Source organism: Sebastes fasciatus, chromosome 8 (assembly GCF_043250625.1).
Source record: "Sebastes fasciatus isolate fSebFas1 chromosome 8, fSebFas1.pri, whole genome shotgun sequence".
NCBI lineage: Eukaryota > Metazoa > Chordata > Actinopteri > Perciformes > Sebastidae > Sebastes > Sebastes fasciatus.
Genome location: NC_133802.1, coordinates 23,422,495 through 23,440,078, shown reverse-complemented (window position 1 = coordinate 23,440,078; position 17,584 = coordinate 23,422,495). Strand labels below are relative to the sequence as shown.

Here is a 17,584-nt window from a genome sequence, read left to right as displayed (position 1 = left end):
CCGTTCCAGTTAGCCAGCGTGCAACAACTTACCTAAATGGAACAGAGCCATAATGAATGTTATTAATTACACCTGTGTTTACCCTGCAATGACCTGTCAAGATGGCTGCTTTGAAAAGGGCATAAAAGTAGTCAGGTCAGTGTTTTTATTGCGTTAAGATGTTTTTTGATTTTGATCATTTTATTCTCTGGAAGTGAAAATAAAATAAAAACTGCACTACAGAAAAGTGTAGCAAGTCTTTTAATAGTATTTTAAGTAGCAGTATTCAAACACACAATCATATAAGAATAAATAGTTTTTTTTCATTATTGCAATAAGAAAACATGTAGAAGTACCTGAAATATTAGGAACTCTTTGGCCATGACAGACTAGAAAGCTGTCTCAGTGAATTCACAAACTCGCCTTTACCTAACATCCCCCTTCATCATTCATCATCCCAAATTTAGGGGAGACTATTTGTGTATAAGGTGCATCCCCTTCCACACATTGCTCCGTTTCCTTCGCTGCAGTTGTGCACGGCTGCTCCGTCCTCGATGCCCCGGGCGTACAGACGCACCAGCTGGCCGTGAACCCTGAGAGAGAGAAATAATAATATAATATAAGCTGGGAAATAATCATCATCCTTTGCCATCTGTGCACTATTTTATTTTCAGTTGGCGTATGACTGAGCTGAGTTACAATTAAATGTGAACCTGAGGATAATACAGCACGTATGAGAATACACTAAACCAGTGGTGGAGGAAGTATTCAGATCCTTTACTTAAGTAAAAGTACTAATACCACACTGTAAAAATACTCGTTACAAGTAAAACTCCTGCATTGAAAATGTTACTTAACTAAACCCTTACCAAAATGAAGTTTATTCACATGTGCTATTAGTATACTTATTTTGAACTTAAACTGAGAGAGTATACATTCAGTTTACTTTTTATGTACTTATCAGAGATATACTTAATAAAAGTATACTTAAGTATACCTGGCTTATATTGACAAGTATACAGAAAAGTCTAAGTATATTTGGCTTATAGGCCTACTTACTTAATCTTTTGATCAAGATATACTTAAGAAAAGTATAATTAAGTATTCTTGCCTTGTAGGCCTACAGAAAAGAAAGTATGTAAGTATAATCAGGACAATATACTTAAAGTATGAGATGCAAAAATATTCAATGCAGAAAAATTTAAAAAGAACTAAACTCAAAATTATAGATTTAAATAATTATAAGGAAAAGAACGAATCCTGATATTTGTGAAGCTGGAACCACGCATTTTTTGTCATTTTTGCAACAACAAAAAATGACTTTAACTATTAACAAAATAGCTGTTAATTTATCCAACAATTTATTTGACTACTTGATTGATGACGAACCTTTCCAGCTGTACTTGTATATACTGTAACAAGCATCTTCAGCTCTTTGTATGCTTTGTAAGCACAGAATTTAAATTGTAAAGTAACTAGTAGCTGTCAAATAATCGTAGTGAAGTAAAAAGTACAATATTTCCCTCTGAAATGTGGTGGAGTAGAGGCAGAATGTGGCATAAAAAGAAAATACTCATATAAAGTACAAGTACGTCAAATTTGTACAGTACTTGAGTAAATGTACTCTCTCACCTGCAGAGGACCTCGGTGATAGGCAGGATCTCTCCGTCACAGTTCCACACCGACACAGCGGGAGATTTACTGCAGCACAGGCCGCACAGGAAGGGGGTCGCTGTTTTCTGCTCGTTGGTCACATCTCGTCCTGTGTTTCTCTCTGCCAGGTGCTGCTGAGATCCGGTCGTGCTCACAGTCTCAACGTAGCTTCCCTCTTCTTCATCCATCCCACCACTCGACCCTTCGATTTCTTCGTACAATTCCTGCTCTTTTCCGGGAGGGAGAGAGAAACGGACGGCCTTCACGCGGTGGACCTCCACAAACGGCAGGTCAAACTAAGACAAGTGGGCAGAGATCACAGTCAAGTAGTGTTTTAAACTTGCTAGTCCAGTTTTGTTGTGATGTGAAAGAGCCCATACCTGGTCCTGTGTGCTGGTGTGCCTGTAGAGGAACTTGAGGAACCCCAGCGGGTGAGTGTCCCATACCAGGATGAGGTCTCCCGTTCCGTCCGCAAGGTGAGCAGACGGAGAGAGGCCCAGAGGACTCTTAGGACACGAGCTGGACATGCAGGTGAGAGACACACACCTGAACTTACCCTCCACACTCACCCACTCACCTGGACACACACAGAAAGAGACACATGATGATACATCAACAAAAAAAAATCCTATGTACATAGTGCTGTTTGAATGTTTTAGCCCATCACACACACTTTACTACACTTGTTTGGATTTCTGAGATTTACTTTTACAGGCGACGACTGGTTTGAGTTAGCATTGCTTTGATTGTTTGGACGCAAAACAAACATATATCTGTTACAAAAGGTTGTGTTTTTTTTCTCACTTTTTCTACACTTTGCTTTTTCTTGTGGATAATGTCACCTCTCCAGCCCTCTATGAATGTTTCAACTGAGGCAATTTTAGAAAGAAGATTCACACTGAGGTGTTGCAGTTAGATCTGGCTTCGTTTGAAAGGGTCACAAGGCTGCTTTAAAGGTACAGCGTGTAGGATTTGGTGTCATCTAGTGGTGTGGTTGCAGATTGCAACCAACTGAGTACCCCTCCGCTCACTCCTCCCTTTCCAAGACTGCGGTAACGTGACCTGCCGAGTGCAAAACCGTGGTAACGCAGTTTGCCTCAGTCAGAGGCCATTGTTACCATAATAACACTACTTTAGGAGCAACAGAAGTCAGGCGGCGGCTGGTGGTACCACGGTTTTACACTCTAAAGGCCCTGACACACCAAGCCAATGGTCGGCCATTGGACTAGTTTTTTCACTGTCTCCCGCTACTTCGGCTCAAGTCTGTGAGTTTTTTCGATCAATTCAGCATGTTGAATTGGCGTAGGCGCCCGTCGTTGAGAGAAATCACTCTGATTGGTGGTTCAGCTTCCGAGAAATGGAAGTGAGGAAAGCAAGCCAACGAGTAAAGTCAAGAGGAAAGACACACAAGACTCTTCTCATTTTTCATCTTCATCTCATCTGATCATTCCTATATACGAATATTTTCATGACATGGCAATCTGGAATGAAGCTAAGTGGCGAGCAAGAGTGGTGTGAAAATGGTCGACAAATGCCGCTTTGTTTCATGTACGTATCATAACAGCGGCTTGTATATCCGCAGTCCGAGGTCTTCCGGTTTCCCTTTTTGAAATGATGAATACAGACTACCGTGGTGTGGAGAGTACTTTCATCTCACACAGGCACAGAACATAACGCGTTGGCCATCGGCTGTAGTCTTAGCGGTGTGTTCGAGTGCAACGTTTTGGCCAAGACAAAGGACGTGAGGCGACGCACCTGGTGGCCTTTATTGCCGCTAGTTCTCTGATGTTGGGTTGGTGTGTCTGGGTCTGGGGGTCTAAGCTCTCTCTAGAGCCAGTGTTTGGTTTGACCGTTCTGGGCTACTGTAGAAACATGGTGGACTCCGTGAAGAGGACCCGCTCCCAGTGCAGATATGAAGGGGCTCATTCTAAGCTAATGAAAACACAATTCTTAGTTTCATGTGATTAAACACTAATGAAAACATAGTTATGAATATTATATTCCATTTCTGCTGATAGAAATGTTACAAACTGTTCCTTTGAAGTGGGATTTCTGCTAAACAGGCTAAAACATGCAAACACAGGACTTTAATGTGTGTCTGTGTTATTACCTTCTGAGTCACTGCTGAACTGGCTGGAGTGGGAGCTGTACAAGGAGCCGGGATCTGACGAGTGGGGGAAAAGTCTCTCTGTGCTTCTCGAGCACACACTGCACCTTTAACACAAACACAACACAAATACTTTTCACTCTGTTGGGGCTCCTGTGAATTAACAAGCTCGTTGACCTTGAACACCCATTCATGAGCGAGCATCATAAACCATTTCCTGACAGCCAGAGGCAGCTACCTCAGACAAAGACGGAGGCATTGTGCGCTCTAACAAGTGAGGCAGAGGCTCACCTTTCATCTAGATCAAATTCCTCTTGCTATGGTTTCTACCCTCCTTAAGGTGCACCAAACACCTGAGTCCCTGCTGCAGGCGGGAGCAGCTAAGGTGTCTCAAGCAGTGAATTTGAACCATTTCACTGGTGCTTTAATAATAATGATCCCAGGGACACTTTCTCTCTTTCTCATTAAAAGGGTTTCAGGTTAGACTGCTTAGATAAGAGTGAGGACTCAAAGAAAGGACGGCAGAAAGATTAGTAACAGGCTTTCATCATATCTGGAAGTACATGTGTTATTATGGGCTTCTTCCAGCGCTGCCATCTTGCACCTATGTTGTCATAGTCATTACTCTTGTTATCCAGGATGATTCACGGAGGAGTTAAACAACTGGGACTCATGAAAAGATGCTGTCGTTGTTTATATGAAATTTGTATCACCTCAAATGGCTGAGTCACAGTCACATAATAATGGAAACTACAGTAATGAACCTCTGTAATACAGGAAAAACACATGCAAACAGTAAATACTATACTCTGCAAATAACATAATGTAAATAGATAATACTCCCATGCTGCCAGATAGTTGCTGTTTCAAAGTTTTAAGGTGTTAAAACAGTATAATCTAGTGTGTAATTTTCTTTTCTTTATTTTTTTTTTAACGTCTGCTTTGTATTTATTACTAATTGCACTGTGTATACACCCGTCTTTGTTGTCAGCGTTTTGTCTTACCCTGAGAGGCAGCGTGTCCTGTCTCTAGGGCTGGAGAGCAGCGGGTCTGCTGGTAGATACTGAACTATGCCTGCATAGCTCCTGTTGCTCAGGTACACCATTGTGCCTAGACAAAAGAGAGCAATGAGGTTAGCTGATGTAAACACAACACTGTTAAAAGGAAATATATGTGGGGAATGTGGTTTTGTGACATAAAATGTTTTTTTAAAAAAGAGCATGTGCGCTGCAGTCGTAGTGCTATTAGTGACAGTTTCAGGATGCATTTTTAACTTTCAAGCTAAACAAATATAGAAACAGAGAATTGTATGTATTTCAGCATGCGGTCGTGTCTGTTCTTTAAATGAACACCACCTGAATAGTCGTATCGGAGCGGTCCCATCCAGCGGTGTTTTTCACTCTCAGCCAGTACGTCACCGTAGAAGCCGTAGCCCAACAGAGACACAGAGTAGCGCACCAGAGTAGAGGCCTGATGGACTGAACCCACATCTAAGGGCTGAGAGTCTCCTGCAAGGCATTGTGGGAAATAAGAAGGAGCATAAAGGCTTAAAGGATAACTTCTGTATTTTTCAACCTGGACCCTATTTTCCCATTTTTATGTGTCTAACTGACTGACGACAATTTCTGAAACTGGTCCAGTATTGAGGGAGAGCGCTGTAGACGGCAGCTGCTCACAGGCTGCAACATGGTGCTATCGGGTAAAGCTGGCACCGTCATTTACGTCCACTAAAAGTGCTTGTTTTTGCCATGACAGGCTCTGATTGTTATTATAAGTGTCTGACATTATGGAAAGAGCCTCGTTCAAGGAGAAGTCTCCTTCTGAAATCTGGCGAGGTGACGTGTCCGGAAGACAACCGTGGAATAGTGAATACATCCATGGTGGAAACAGGCAGAGTTTGTTGTGTTGGAGTACAGAAAGCCTTTCAAAGATTTTCATGGCCGCCCGTATTTATTTGAACCAGAGTATACGGATATTCAGATTCAGACTTCTCCTTGAGTGGGACTTGGACACAATCAGTGCTTGAAATGGGTTCACTTCACTTCAGATTTTTGTCGACGAGCACCCTTATTTCTTATTGTGTACCGCCACCTCCTGGTGAGTCTAGGTGCGCCCCTGAACATCTGCGTAACTGCATCCTCTGCGTCAAAACATAGTTAGCTTAATGCTGAGAAAATGCCTTTCAGGTATTCCTTCGTATTATCCAATTCAATCTGGGGCCAACAGATATCATATTTTAAGCTGGTTTTATTGTAGCATTTATGCAATATTATCAATAGCTATACGTTTTTATTAACCAAATATACAAATATGTACAAACTGTGGAAATGTATGTCGTATGTAGGCGCAATGTATGTAATGAAATGCATACAATAATACATTTGAAGTGGGATATATTTTACCAAGATATACATATTAGGGCTGTCAAAGTTAACACGATAATAACGCCTTAACGCAAATTTGTTTTAACGCCACTAATTTCTTTAACGCATTAACGCAACTTGTGATTTTTAAGGTTGTAGCGGGCTCAGTTTTAAAGAGTGAAGATACAGGTATCATATGAAACTAGAAAACCTAAAGAATCCACTGGTACCAATCATGTTATACTCGCTTGTCGTGAAGGAGACTAAATAACGCTCCAAGCTTACCCTAATTTTGGAGAGGAAAAACTGGCATGGCCATTTTCAAAGGGGTCCCTTGACCTCTGACCTCAAGATATGTGAATGAAAACGGGTTCTATGGGTACCCACGAGTCTCCCCTTTACAGACATGCACACTTTATGATAATCACATGCAGTTTGGGGCAAGACATAGTCAAATCAGCACAATGACACACTGACAGATGTTGTTGCCTGTGAGGGTTTGTGGACAATATTTGTCATTGTTTTGTGTTGTTCATTGATTTTCAATAATAAATATTGTGGCAAAGTGGCTAAAAGAAGCACTTTTAGTGAACGTAATGTTACATTGACGCTGCTCACTTGCCCTTGCAGCTCGTTCCACGGCTGCCGGTTGCAGCATTATCCCTCAATACTGGACCAATTTCAGAAATTGTTGTCCCCATTAGTCGCTTAGACACAAGAATGTGACAAAATGGGGTCCAATAAGTTACTCTTTAACTATGGAAAATTGGTTTTGCTATTATAAGAATTTGATTTTTAAAAAAGAGTGAATTATTTTAATGAAAATCCTTCCTCACCAATGATGATGTGCAAAGCTGAAGTGACGGGGTCGATCACTCCCACTGTGGCGTAACACACACAGTCTGTAGAGCCTACAGTAGAGACAGTAGAGCAGGATGAGTGTGATGTGTGCAACCGCCCTCTAACTCCGTCAGTTTATGAATACTTAATAATAACCGTGTCATTACCTGCAGGGATGATGCCAATGTGAAGCGGACAAGGCTGCAAAGGGACAGTGGGATCATTTTCACAAAGGCCTGCCTCTTGTTGTGTCCGCCCAATCAAACCGTGAAGTAATTCGCTGAACATGCCATCTCCACCCACACACACCACACTGGTATAAACAAACACAAGAGTTTCTGTTGTGAGAGCTCCTCCCAGAGCTTAGCTGCTATAATGCTCTCCGACCACAGCGGTTACACTGGTGCTGCTGGTTGATCTTACCCGTCAAAGCCGGTCAGGTCTTTCTTCAGGAGGTGGTCTCTGGCCTGGTTGGCTCGCTCAGTCACTAAACAATAAACTTTCATTCATTATTTCTTTAATTAAGTAGGTATAAGGTTGTGTATTGTGTTGTTTCTTACCTATTACATGAGCGCTGATACCAGCCAGCTCAAACAGAGGGGCAACCAGCGTGTGGTAGATCTGTCTTCCTTTCTTCTTTCCTCCATACGGGTTGATGAACACCAGCAGCTTGTTTGGACGCAACGGACCTGAAATGTGGAAACATTTGGATTATTACATGCTGTTTGAGAGGCGGCAAACTCATCCCATTTTCTAATTATTATCCATCCATACTGTGAGTTTTGAGAGCAGCTCTCAGGTGTTTTGTCCACTGGTCTCTGAGCACCCGACTGGGGCAGCTGAACTGGGTCCGGCCCAGTGTCCATAGTAACCCATAAGAGCTCCCGCTGCTGCTGCGCTTCACGTAGAAAACTGGAGGCAAATGATAGATAAAGAAAACCACATTATCACCTGCTGCAACGTGGGGGACTACAGGCACCTATTTATCTAAATTGTAAAGACAGTGTGCCGTACACTTGCATGCAAATCACTCTCATCTAGTTTTAAACTCAATGGCTAAAGATGTGTAATGCCTCAGGCTGTGTTATCATTTACTCAAGTGGCCTTGAGATACCTGAGAGTCTCCTGAGAGGACCCACCTGTGAAGTCTTTCTCCGTGTCCTCGACTGACTTGTGGGGCAGGATCTCCACCCGGCCCTCCTCCACTCCGACCACCTCGGCTACTGGTACTGAAACTTTAATCACACAGACAGCACCAACTTCAGTGGACATGATCCTTTGCATACAATGAATAGATTATTTTAACCAGTGGAAAGACCGTTGGCCTTCCTCACAGCAGATAGTTTTACTTATCATAACAGGTGTCAAAGCACAGGTACTAATGGCTGCAACCCATTTAGCTGTTCCAATGCAAGAACTCTCTTATAGGCCTTTTTAACATGTGACATTAGGAAGCAGTGGCGGACTCAGGCTGTCTGAGGGGCAGGAGCGAAAAAAAATTAAAAGGGCACCAGCTGCATTTGGTGCCCTTTTCAAGCCATGAGGAATTATGGATTTGGGGGACTGACTTTCCCAATTGGGCCCCTCGTCCACACCCATTCCAGGTTTTCTAGTTTAATATGATACCAGTATCTTTACTCCAGCTTTAAAACTGAGCAGGCTTTATTTCTTGGTCTACTTAGCTCCTCACCTTTGTACATACATCTTCGCCTGTCATACCTGGTGTTTCTTCACACTTTTCTTTGACCAGAAATTTGGCCATTGCCTTTCTGATCCTTTAATTTTCTTGATCTCTCTGTACCCTGGCTTTTATTTTATTTTTGCATTTCCTCGGTGCTGTGCGCAACTCTCACCCGAACCTCGCCGCTTCCTGGGGTATCAGATGACATGTTGAAAGGTGTTTTAAATGATAACAATAAATTTATTTATCATGTAAATACATTTAACTTGTATTGTCAGTGCTATATGTCAGTAAAAAAATGGTTGTAATTGATCCCATTTAAGGGTCAACCATAGACCTTTGCATGGGCCGCTCGGGGGTCATCTGTACCCCTGACGGCGGGCTGGGGTGGGGCACCAGTGCACAGAAAGTTTTCTATCATGTAGGGCAGCCTTTATCACACTGCATCGCATCTTCTCAATTTTAAGGGCACCCTAGAGGATACTTTATCAAGTTTTTTTCCATTTATGGGCACGCTGGAGGAACCTGCATCATGTTTTATCTACCATAGGGGCATCCAAGGGGGCACTTTTGTGGTGGGTTTTTTTTTTTCATTCAGGGGCCACATTCCCTCTCCCTGAGTCCACCAGTGAGGAAAAGCATAGTACTAATAACATTATTGATGACTGAATTCCAGTTAGTTGCTTTCAGTTTCAGGGTCCTGGTAGTGTGTGCACGCTGCCTCACCGGCACACCTCCATCATCCATATTATTAATTACATCTATTAAAATGTATTTTTGTTGTTGTCTATGTCTCTGTTTGTACTTCTGTATATGAACATGTGAATAATAAAGAAAGTAATAAAAAGAAAAGTGTGTGTTGTCTCAAGGGAGACACAATGTCTTTAAACCTGTTTTTTCTTTCTCTGCAGTGACAACAGATTATCTCTGTGTAACTTCACGTGTGTGTGTGGGTGACAGTGAGAGAGGCATTTTTGCTGTTGACAAAATATGCCAGGAGGTGTGAGTGTGTCTGTGTCTGTGCTCTCTAGAGGGTTGTGTTTCGTGTAAGTGCTGTTTAACTTGTTCTTCACGTTTCCTGAAAGCAGCTCTGTGGGTTTAATTAAACCCTGCCTGCAGATAATTGTCCAAAAATCCCCTGTAAGGTGTAACACTCAGATTGTTTTTATTTCTGATTTTTCTTATAGGCTACTTTTAAATGTATGTATAATGTCTTGATTGTCATCATTATGTTCTGCCAGTTCAGTCAAAGCTGAGTTGAGTGCAGACAGGAAACAGGTTGTTGTGTCTTTAAACAGCAGCAGCATTCCAGCTGAAGTATTCACCCTGTGTGTGTGCGCATTTACTAGACTATTAACAAATAGTGCGACACTATAGATGTTTTGAGGAGTTTAAGAGCCACCTACCTGTTTTCTTGTCTCGGTTGTTCTTGTCCAGCTCGGTCCAGTTGAAGTGCCAGCCGGTCAGCACCGCCCGGTATCGTTTAGTCCCGACCCACAGACTGGACTCCAGCCGCAGATCCGTCTCCATCTCCATCTGGAAGACACGCGTCTCATCCACTGCAGCGTCGCTCTTCATCGATTCTCAGAAAACTTTTATGCTCACGTTTTACAGCCATAACTTTTTACATCTCTGAATAAAGAGCAGCAGCAGCCGGTTGGCAATCTGATCTCACCATCAGCAAGCAACACCTCCTTTTATATCTGACTATATGTGAAAGTCATCGTCCTCTCAATTCATCTGGAGATCTGTTTTTTTTCCCCTTTTTTTTTTACTAACACAACACACGTTTAGGCCATCGTTCCTGTGAAATGTTGACGACAACGACTGGCACACTGGCTGTTATTCTAAAAATATTCATTTCCTCTCCAGTCCCTCCCTGGTGACACCTGCTGCATTTGCATGTTGCTCTGATTGGATGCCAGGACTTCACCTGAAGTATGAGCACATATGGGTCACTTACTGGGAGTGTTTATTTAAGGGATTTGGTTATTTTGTACAGCAAGAAGGATTGGATCTTGTCACATTATTATAGACAGTATAATACCAGCCAATGGGCTGATCAATATGTAAAGTGAGTCCTTCGAAATTACAAGTTCACTTTTTTAAAAAACCAAATACAATTCTCTAAAGGAAAATGTAAAACTTTTTCATATTTATGTATAATCTTATATTTTTTGAGCAGTTTACTTGACATACAGATAACAATGATGATTCAGTTGTTTCTCAATTTAACAATTCTTTTTTTTTTATGACTTCAAGTTTATTGAATTTCAAGTTTTCAACAACACAAAACAACATTAAAAACCTGACAACGCAATCTCTAAACAATACAAGACAGAGAAAAATAATAATAATAATAATAATAATAATAATAATAATAATAATAATAATAATAATAATAATAATAAAAATAATGAATTAATGAATAAATAAATAAATAAAACAAAATAAGTGAGGATTATTAATCACAACTCCCCTCAAGTTCCCATCAACAGACTACAAAGCAGATTCAGAGGGCAGCTTCATTATAGACTTCTCTTATGCTGAAATAATACTGTTTAGCCCCATGCAGGCTGGTTGTAAAAAAAAAATAGTTTATTTAACTTATGATGAGTGGTATGTGTTTGAGCAAAATGAACATTTTTGTTTTATTTTATAAACTACTGACAACATTTCTCCCAAATTTCAAATAAAAATATTGTCATTTAGAGCATTTATTTGCAGAAAATAACAAAAAAATATGCAGTGTTTTCAGATCTCGAATAATGCAAAGAAAACAAGTTCATATTCATTTTAAACAACAAAATACTAATGTTTTAACTTAGGAAGAGTTCAGAAATCAAATATTTGGTGGAATAACCGTGATTTACGAATCACAGCTTTCATGCGTCTTGGCATGCTCTCCACCAGTCTTTCACATTGCTGTTGGGTGACTTTATGCCACTCCTAGCGCAAAAATTCAAGCAGCTCAGCTTTGTTTGAGGGCTTGTGACCATCCATCTTCCTCTTGATCACATTCCAGAGGTTTTCAATGGGATTCAGGTCTGGAGATTGGGCTGGCCATGACAGGGTCCTGATCTGGGGGTCCTTCATACACACCTTCACTGACCTGGCTGTGTGGCATAGAGCATTATCCTGCTGGAAAAAAAACACTCCTCAGAGTTGGGGAACAAAAACTATAATCAACCAATATAACATCCGGGATCTTTAACAAACGTGATGCCCAATGATGCCAAAATGATTCTGCCTATACTGCCACTTTAACTTGGATTTACCCCAAAGACTTAAATACAACTCTGTTTTCTAAATAAAAACACATATATACCGATATACCAATTTAACTTTATGTTGACTTGATAGAGGGCTCAAGGGCAAAAAAAAATTGCTTTTTGGCCCCTATTGACCCAACTCCCCTCAAGTTCCCATCAACAGACCACAAAGCTGATTCAGATGTCAGCTTCATTATAGACTTCTCTTATGCTAAAATAATACATGCAGGCTGGTTGTAAAAAAAATAGTTTATTTAATTAATGATGAGCACAAATGAATACAGCCTAAACTAAAATAATGAATACAAAAAACAGGTAATAATACATGACCCATGTAGTTGAGAATTGTTCTTCCGTGGTGCAAAGTTATAACTAATTTGCACTCAGTGAATGTGTGTTTTTGGGGCTCCCTGGGGTCTTATTGCTTTGAACAGCCTGATGCTTCCTGTCTGTATAAAGTCTGCAACTATAATCCACCAATATAACATCCGTGCTCTTCAACAAACGTGAAGGAATTCTTCAAAATAAAAGTCATTTATGGCATGTTATCGTGCCTCACGCAAGCGTTACAACTTTTATTGTGAAGTCCCAGCGCACACTCTGGACCGGAAATGTCGTGACGTTATTGTGGCACGCTCCTTCCTCTCCTCCCTTCCATGCTAAGCAACAAGCCGACTTAGCCAGCTCGCGAGACGAGCTCTTTAAACACCTTGTCGTGTGATTATTATGAATTGATTGATCCTTGTGGTATATTTTATTTCTCCACAGTCCAGATAACAAGCCAAGTAACAAAATGAACATACGAAACGCGAGGGTAAGTCTGCAGAAAGCCTGTCAGCCATGCTGTTTAGCTACTGCTAGCACAGCTACTGTTAGCTTGTCCAGATAGCATTAGCATTGTGGCATGCAGCTTTCTGACATCCAGCTTCTTTCTTTCAGCCGGAAGACCTGATGAATATGCAGCACTGCAACCTGCTGTGTCTCCCAGAAAACTACCAGATGAAATACTATTTCTATCATGGGTTGTCCTGGCCTCAGGTGATTTCACTGTGCAGCTTCATATCTCACTCCCAGTAGACCCTTTACACTTACACACCCAAAAGACTGACAATCATTCATTCATTTATTCATTCATTCATTCATTCATTCATTCATTCATTCTCACTGTGCAATATCATTTTCCACTTGTGCAATTTTGTTTATAGTCTGTTTATTGTCAATACTGTGTATACTGATCCTATTTTTATACTTCCTTCTATTTAAATGGTTCATATTTTGTTACACTTTGTTTAGCTCCTTTTTTCTTTTCTTTTTACTGTGTTAGCTGATGCATCTTGTTTTTTGCACTATCCCCTTTGCTGCTGTACACTGCACATTTCCCCCACTGCAGGACTATTAAAGGAATATCTTATTTCTGCTGTTTCTGCAGGACAGATAATGATGCATACAGTGCACTTTCATAGACTAAGCTACTGGAGTTACCCTGCACTATACTTATTTTTAACAGTCTCTTCTGCACTATATTCACTTTTTTTTAATAGTCGTGTATCACAGTTGTTACCCTGCACTATATTCAGTTTTAACAGTTTTCTTCATCTCCTTGTATTTTTATATCTGGTATATTTTTTTGTACTTTGCACTACTAACTTTTTTACTGCCTTTTTACTAACATGTTTTGCATTATGGAACTGTGATGCTGGGAACTTGAATTTCCCTCGAGATCAATAAAGTTATTATCTATCTATCTATCTATCTATCTATCTATCTATCTGTCTAACACCACTGGCCCCTATCATTTAAATATTTACAGTGCATAATGTTTGACACTCATTGTTTGTTTTTTTATCGTTTCAGCTCTCGTACATTGCAGAGGACGAAAATGGCAAAATTGTGGGATATGTGCTGGCAAAGATGTGAGTATCTGTGAACATATTGGTTGTTTTTTTTAATCTGACAGCACAAAAGGGATATATATATATCTTTTCTTTTTTTTTTTACTATGATTTATTTTATTTGTATATTTGTGTGTATTTGTTTATTTATTCATTTATATTTATTTTTGTACACTTGTTTTTTTTGGAGTGCCCTCGGGGTATTGTCATGGGTTGGGGCGGATGGGATATCTATCAGTCCAAACATGTTTGTGCAGAATTCAGAAATAAACTCCTGTTTAAAAAAAAAAAGAAAAAGTGATGTATAATGTGTTCCAAAAACTTCTATTAATAGGGAGGAGGATCCTGATGATGTACCCCATGGACACATCACTTCTCTGGTGAGACACCTCATATATCTCCTCCATTATACATATTCCATGTTTTATATTACTGGGATGTTTGTCTCTTTTTTATGGGGCAATAAAAAAACCTTATTTGTTGTCTTCCAGGCTGTGAAGCGCTCCCACAGACGTCTTGGCCTGGCTCAGAAGCTGATGGACCAGGCCAGCCGGGCCATGATAGAAAACTTCAATGCTAAATATGTCTCACTTCATGTTCGCAAAAGGTACTGTGGGCTCGCTGTGGACTTTGCTTTGTTCTGATACATTATTGTGTGGTTTACAAAATGTGCTCAGGCCCTGACTGTGTGTTAATAGTAACCCTGTTTCAAGGGACTTACCAATCTTTTCTTCCAACTGCAGCAACCGAGCAGCCTTGCACCTGTACTCAAACACACTCAAATTCCAGTAAGTCTATTTCTGTGCCAACATTATTTCAGTGTTTAAATTGTAATGTATGTACTCCTGTGTTATTGTTACACAGTAGCTTATTGCAGATATGGTAACGGCTTATAGTTGATGTATAGTGTTTGTGGTAGTAAATGCAGCCCATAAGAATATATGATGAATAATATGTTATTAACACTGATGAGAGCAAGGTGTTTAGCTCAGTGCTCCACATTTATTTTTTCTGACTACATGTTCATTTTGCAGTTGCCAATGACCTCCAACTGTACAGGACACACTGTGTGCCAAAGCTTTTTTCTCCTTATTCATATCTTCAAGGTCATTTAGAAATGGTGTTGCTGTTATAGACTATCAGAGTGCTGACAAGTTTTTTACAAAATCAACTTAAAGAGATCCCCCCCCCGCCAACAGTCCCCAGACACCAGAAACAAATACTCTCATTTATTAAGTTTACTGTTGAATTATATTTTCTGTAAATTTAAGTTCTCAACAACGCCAGGAATAAAATTCTCGTGGGAAAAAGCTTTCATTTATCAAAGATTATACCATTGTCTGGGGGAATACTCAACTCTGACTGGCTGCAGGGTGTCCATTAATTCCCGATAATCTACACCTACTAAGTAGTTCTGACTGCGCTGGCTACAAAAAAAACCTGAATATCTTATTCACAACACTGAGTGTAAAGTTAGTTCTTCAGTGCCTCATCCTCTGAACACCACAGGGTGGCGACTGTAACACGCAAGCGGCAAGAAGTAATTACACTGCCCATCTGAACCTATACATCCATGCTCTGAACAAGAACTAACTGTTGTTGTATCCGACACGTCCTCATCCCTACTCGTCACATACAGCCACTTTGTCACGCCCCTTGGCGTAACTTTAGGTTTAGGCAACAGGACCGCTACAGTTAGGTTTAGGTAAGAACAACATGGTTGGTTTAAAACTACTACGTTTGTACAGTGAAAATGAAACTGAACGATGTAAACACGGGAAACGAACGAACAGCTGATTGTAACATGACGCACGGGACACGAACAACGGTCTCCTGTGTGAAAGCCTTGTGTTTGTTGGACCCATCCACCTCCCCTCCCGCCCGCCTAATGTGTCTTTTCGCTCTTAAACTACGTCACCACACTCCCAGCGCACTTTCTCTGAGCGTTTACTGTTGCTACGGATGGGTTTACATTGTAGTAAATGGAAAGCCTGGTGCGTTTCAAATCGACGCTAAAGGGCGCCTTGTGCGACAGTATCGAACGCTGATGGCTGCGACACAGCCTCGGTATTCGACGTCCTGGGAATGAGAACAAAAGCGATCATCTTCCATTTGCTATTCAAGGCTGCAGCCGACAGTACACATCATGCTCTATCATTTGTTATTGAAACTCTTGATACCGATTTTGGGACAATGACATTGCTGGATAGCTAGTCTTGCTGTTAAACATACTGTCAAATTGCATTTACTGTTTTTCAACCGTGCACAATGTTATTGATGCTGAATCTTATTAGCATAACATTAGATTTCTGACTCGTAGCTGAGCCAAAGCGTTCAATGAGCTGAGCGGACCTGAAATACCTCCCGTTGCCAAATCATATTTACAGCATTATGCCCTACTTATCAAACATTAATTAATTAATTTGACCTAATATTTGTCACATTTGAATATATTATGTTTTGAAAACACTGCCATTACAGTATATATTCCACCTGTAGACTATAAACTCCTCCCAGGTTGCTAAATCCCCCCAAATTCACATCATAAAGATGCAAACCTGACCTCAGCGTCCTCACTGGCAGCTATAGCCCTGACTATTAGATAGTTTGTTCTGACTGTAACTGATGTGATATATTGATGTTTCTCCACAGGATTAGTGAGGTAGAGCCTAAATACTATGCTGATGGGGAGGATGCCTACGCCATGAAGAGAGATCTGGCCCACATGGCCGATGAGGTGAATTACTTCTCTATGTTGGCGCTACACTGACATGATTTTCACCAGCTCCTTGTTACCTCGGGGGACGTGAAACCCCGCTGAGCGCCACTGATGTGCAGATACTGACTATGAATTTGTTGTTTCCGTCTACATGTCCCACAGCTTAGGAAGCCCGGAGTGCGTGTCACGGGCCAGGAGGCCCCATCTGGCCAGAACCCATCAGGGTCTGGTGACCAGGAGAGAGAGAACGAGAGAGACAGCGGAGGAGAGAGCAAAGAGCTGAGTGAAGTCAGCGAGGCGACGGAAAGCACAGACGTTAAAGATTCTTCTTCTGATTCACAATGACGCTGCAGTCCTAGACATTTTTAAATTCATCCTTCACCTCCTCTTTTTATCTCGATTTGACAATATCTCCAGGCTTTGCAAACTGTGACTATCTGTGCGTCAAAGCCTCTCCCACATTTCCATCGCTGGTTTTTCTTAAATCTTGCTTTCCACTACAGTGATGAACCTAAAGTCTGGGATAATGACGTGAATCAGGGTGTTATCTAAATGAAACTAAAATGAGTAACTGGTCTCAATGTTTTTTATTGGATTGCTGTTGTCATTACCAAAAGTGGCCCAAAGTTCTGTGAGATTTAGAGAATTGAAAACAACTTTTCAGGTTGTCTCAATGTGGTCTCTTAATTATTTAACAGAACTACTGCAAATAAATCTTTAAAATAATACTTTTTGTATCGCACTTTTTTTCAGTAGTGATCATAAGAGCTGCTTAGTTGTTTACTAGTGGACTAGTGTAGTCCTTTACAATCTGATAACAGTCGATACTTAAGGTGGGAAATGTTTGAGTTGGCATACTTTGTTTTTTTTTGTTGACTACCGTGTTGTTTTTAAGGGCAAATTAAATTATCTTTGGTATAATTTTTTCTCAGTAATGTAACGTTAGTTCTTCATGGTTTTCTCCTGCAACTTGATTGGATACTGTCGGATTAGTTCAAACAAAGTGGATCTGGCAAATTAAGTGTGGACTTGCTGGGAATGAACAGTGTTAAAGTCGGTTGATTCAGGAAATGAATTG

At 40.7% G+C, this 17,584-nt stretch overlaps 2 protein-coding genes across 4 annotated transcripts; one reads left to right on the top strand and one right to left on the bottom strand.

Moving 5' to 3' along the window:
• Window positions 1-224: 224 nt before the first annotated feature.
• On the bottom strand, window positions 225-10,486 carry LOC141772921 (ceramide kinase). The gene is made up of 13 exons (XM_074644448.1): window positions 10,030-10,486; window positions 8,082-8,177; window positions 7,717-7,854; window positions 7,503-7,631; window positions 7,366-7,429; window positions 7,110-7,255; window positions 6,939-7,013; window positions 5,095-5,247; window positions 4,744-4,849; window positions 3,743-3,846; window positions 2,013-2,209; window positions 1,612-1,928; window positions 225-572 (listed from the first exon to the last, which is right to left on the bottom strand). The coding sequence occupies exons 1-13, from the start codon at window positions 10,199-10,201 to the stop codon at window positions 443-445; spliced, it is 1,827 nt and encodes a 608-aa protein (XP_074500549.1). The 5' UTR covers window positions 10,202-10,486; the 3' UTR covers window positions 225-442.
• Window positions 10,487-12,543: 2,057 nt separating this feature from the next.
• Window positions 12,544-17,234, top strand: naa10 (N-alpha-acetyltransferase 10, NatA catalytic subuni). 3 transcript variants are annotated; one of them, XM_074644451.1, is made up of 8 exons: window positions 12,544-12,709; window positions 12,835-12,933; window positions 13,750-13,808; window positions 14,122-14,167; window positions 14,279-14,394; window positions 14,531-14,575; window positions 16,440-16,524; window positions 16,669-17,234. In XM_074644451.1, exons 1-8 carry the CDS (start codon window positions 12,689-12,691, stop codon window positions 16,849-16,851), a joined length of 654 nt encoding a protein of 217 aa, XP_074500552.1. In that variant the 5' UTR covers window positions 12,544-12,688; the 3' UTR covers window positions 16,852-17,234. The 3 variants fall into 3 exon arrangements, with proteins under 3 accessions (XP_074500552.1, XP_074500551.1, XP_074500553.1); XM_074644450.1 differs by having other exon boundaries at window positions 16,440-16,526; window positions 16,662-16,999; XM_074644452.1 differs by having other exon boundaries at window positions 16,647-16,908.
• The last annotated feature ends 350 nt before the right edge of the window (window positions 17,235-17,584 follow it).

Excerpts from the sequence above, each read along its gene's own strand:
- LOC141772921 (XM_074644448.1), bottom strand. The coding sequence starts at position 10,201 with ATGAAGAGCGACGCTGCAGTGGATGAGACGCGTGTCTTCCAGATGGAG. Across the intron at positions 7,256-7,365 it reads GACCTGACCGGCTTTGACGG|TGTGGTGTGTGTGGGTGGAG; the intron begins GTAAGATCAACC and ends TGTTTATACCAG. Across the intron at positions 2,210-3,742 it reads GTTCAGCAGTGACTCAGAAG|GTGAGTGGGTGAGTGTGGAG; the intron begins GTAATAACACAG and ends GTGTGTGTCCAG.
- naa10 (XM_074644450.1), top strand. The coding sequence starts at position 12,689 with ATGAACATACGAAACGCGAGG. Across the intron at positions 13,809-14,121 it reads GGATATGTGCTGGCAAAGAT|GGAGGAGGATCCTGATGATG; the intron begins GTGAGTATCTGT and ends TTCTATTAATAG. Across the intron at positions 14,168-14,278 it reads ATGGACACATCACTTCTCTG|GCTGTGAAGCGCTCCCACAG; the intron begins GTGAGACACCTC and ends GTTGTCTTCCAG.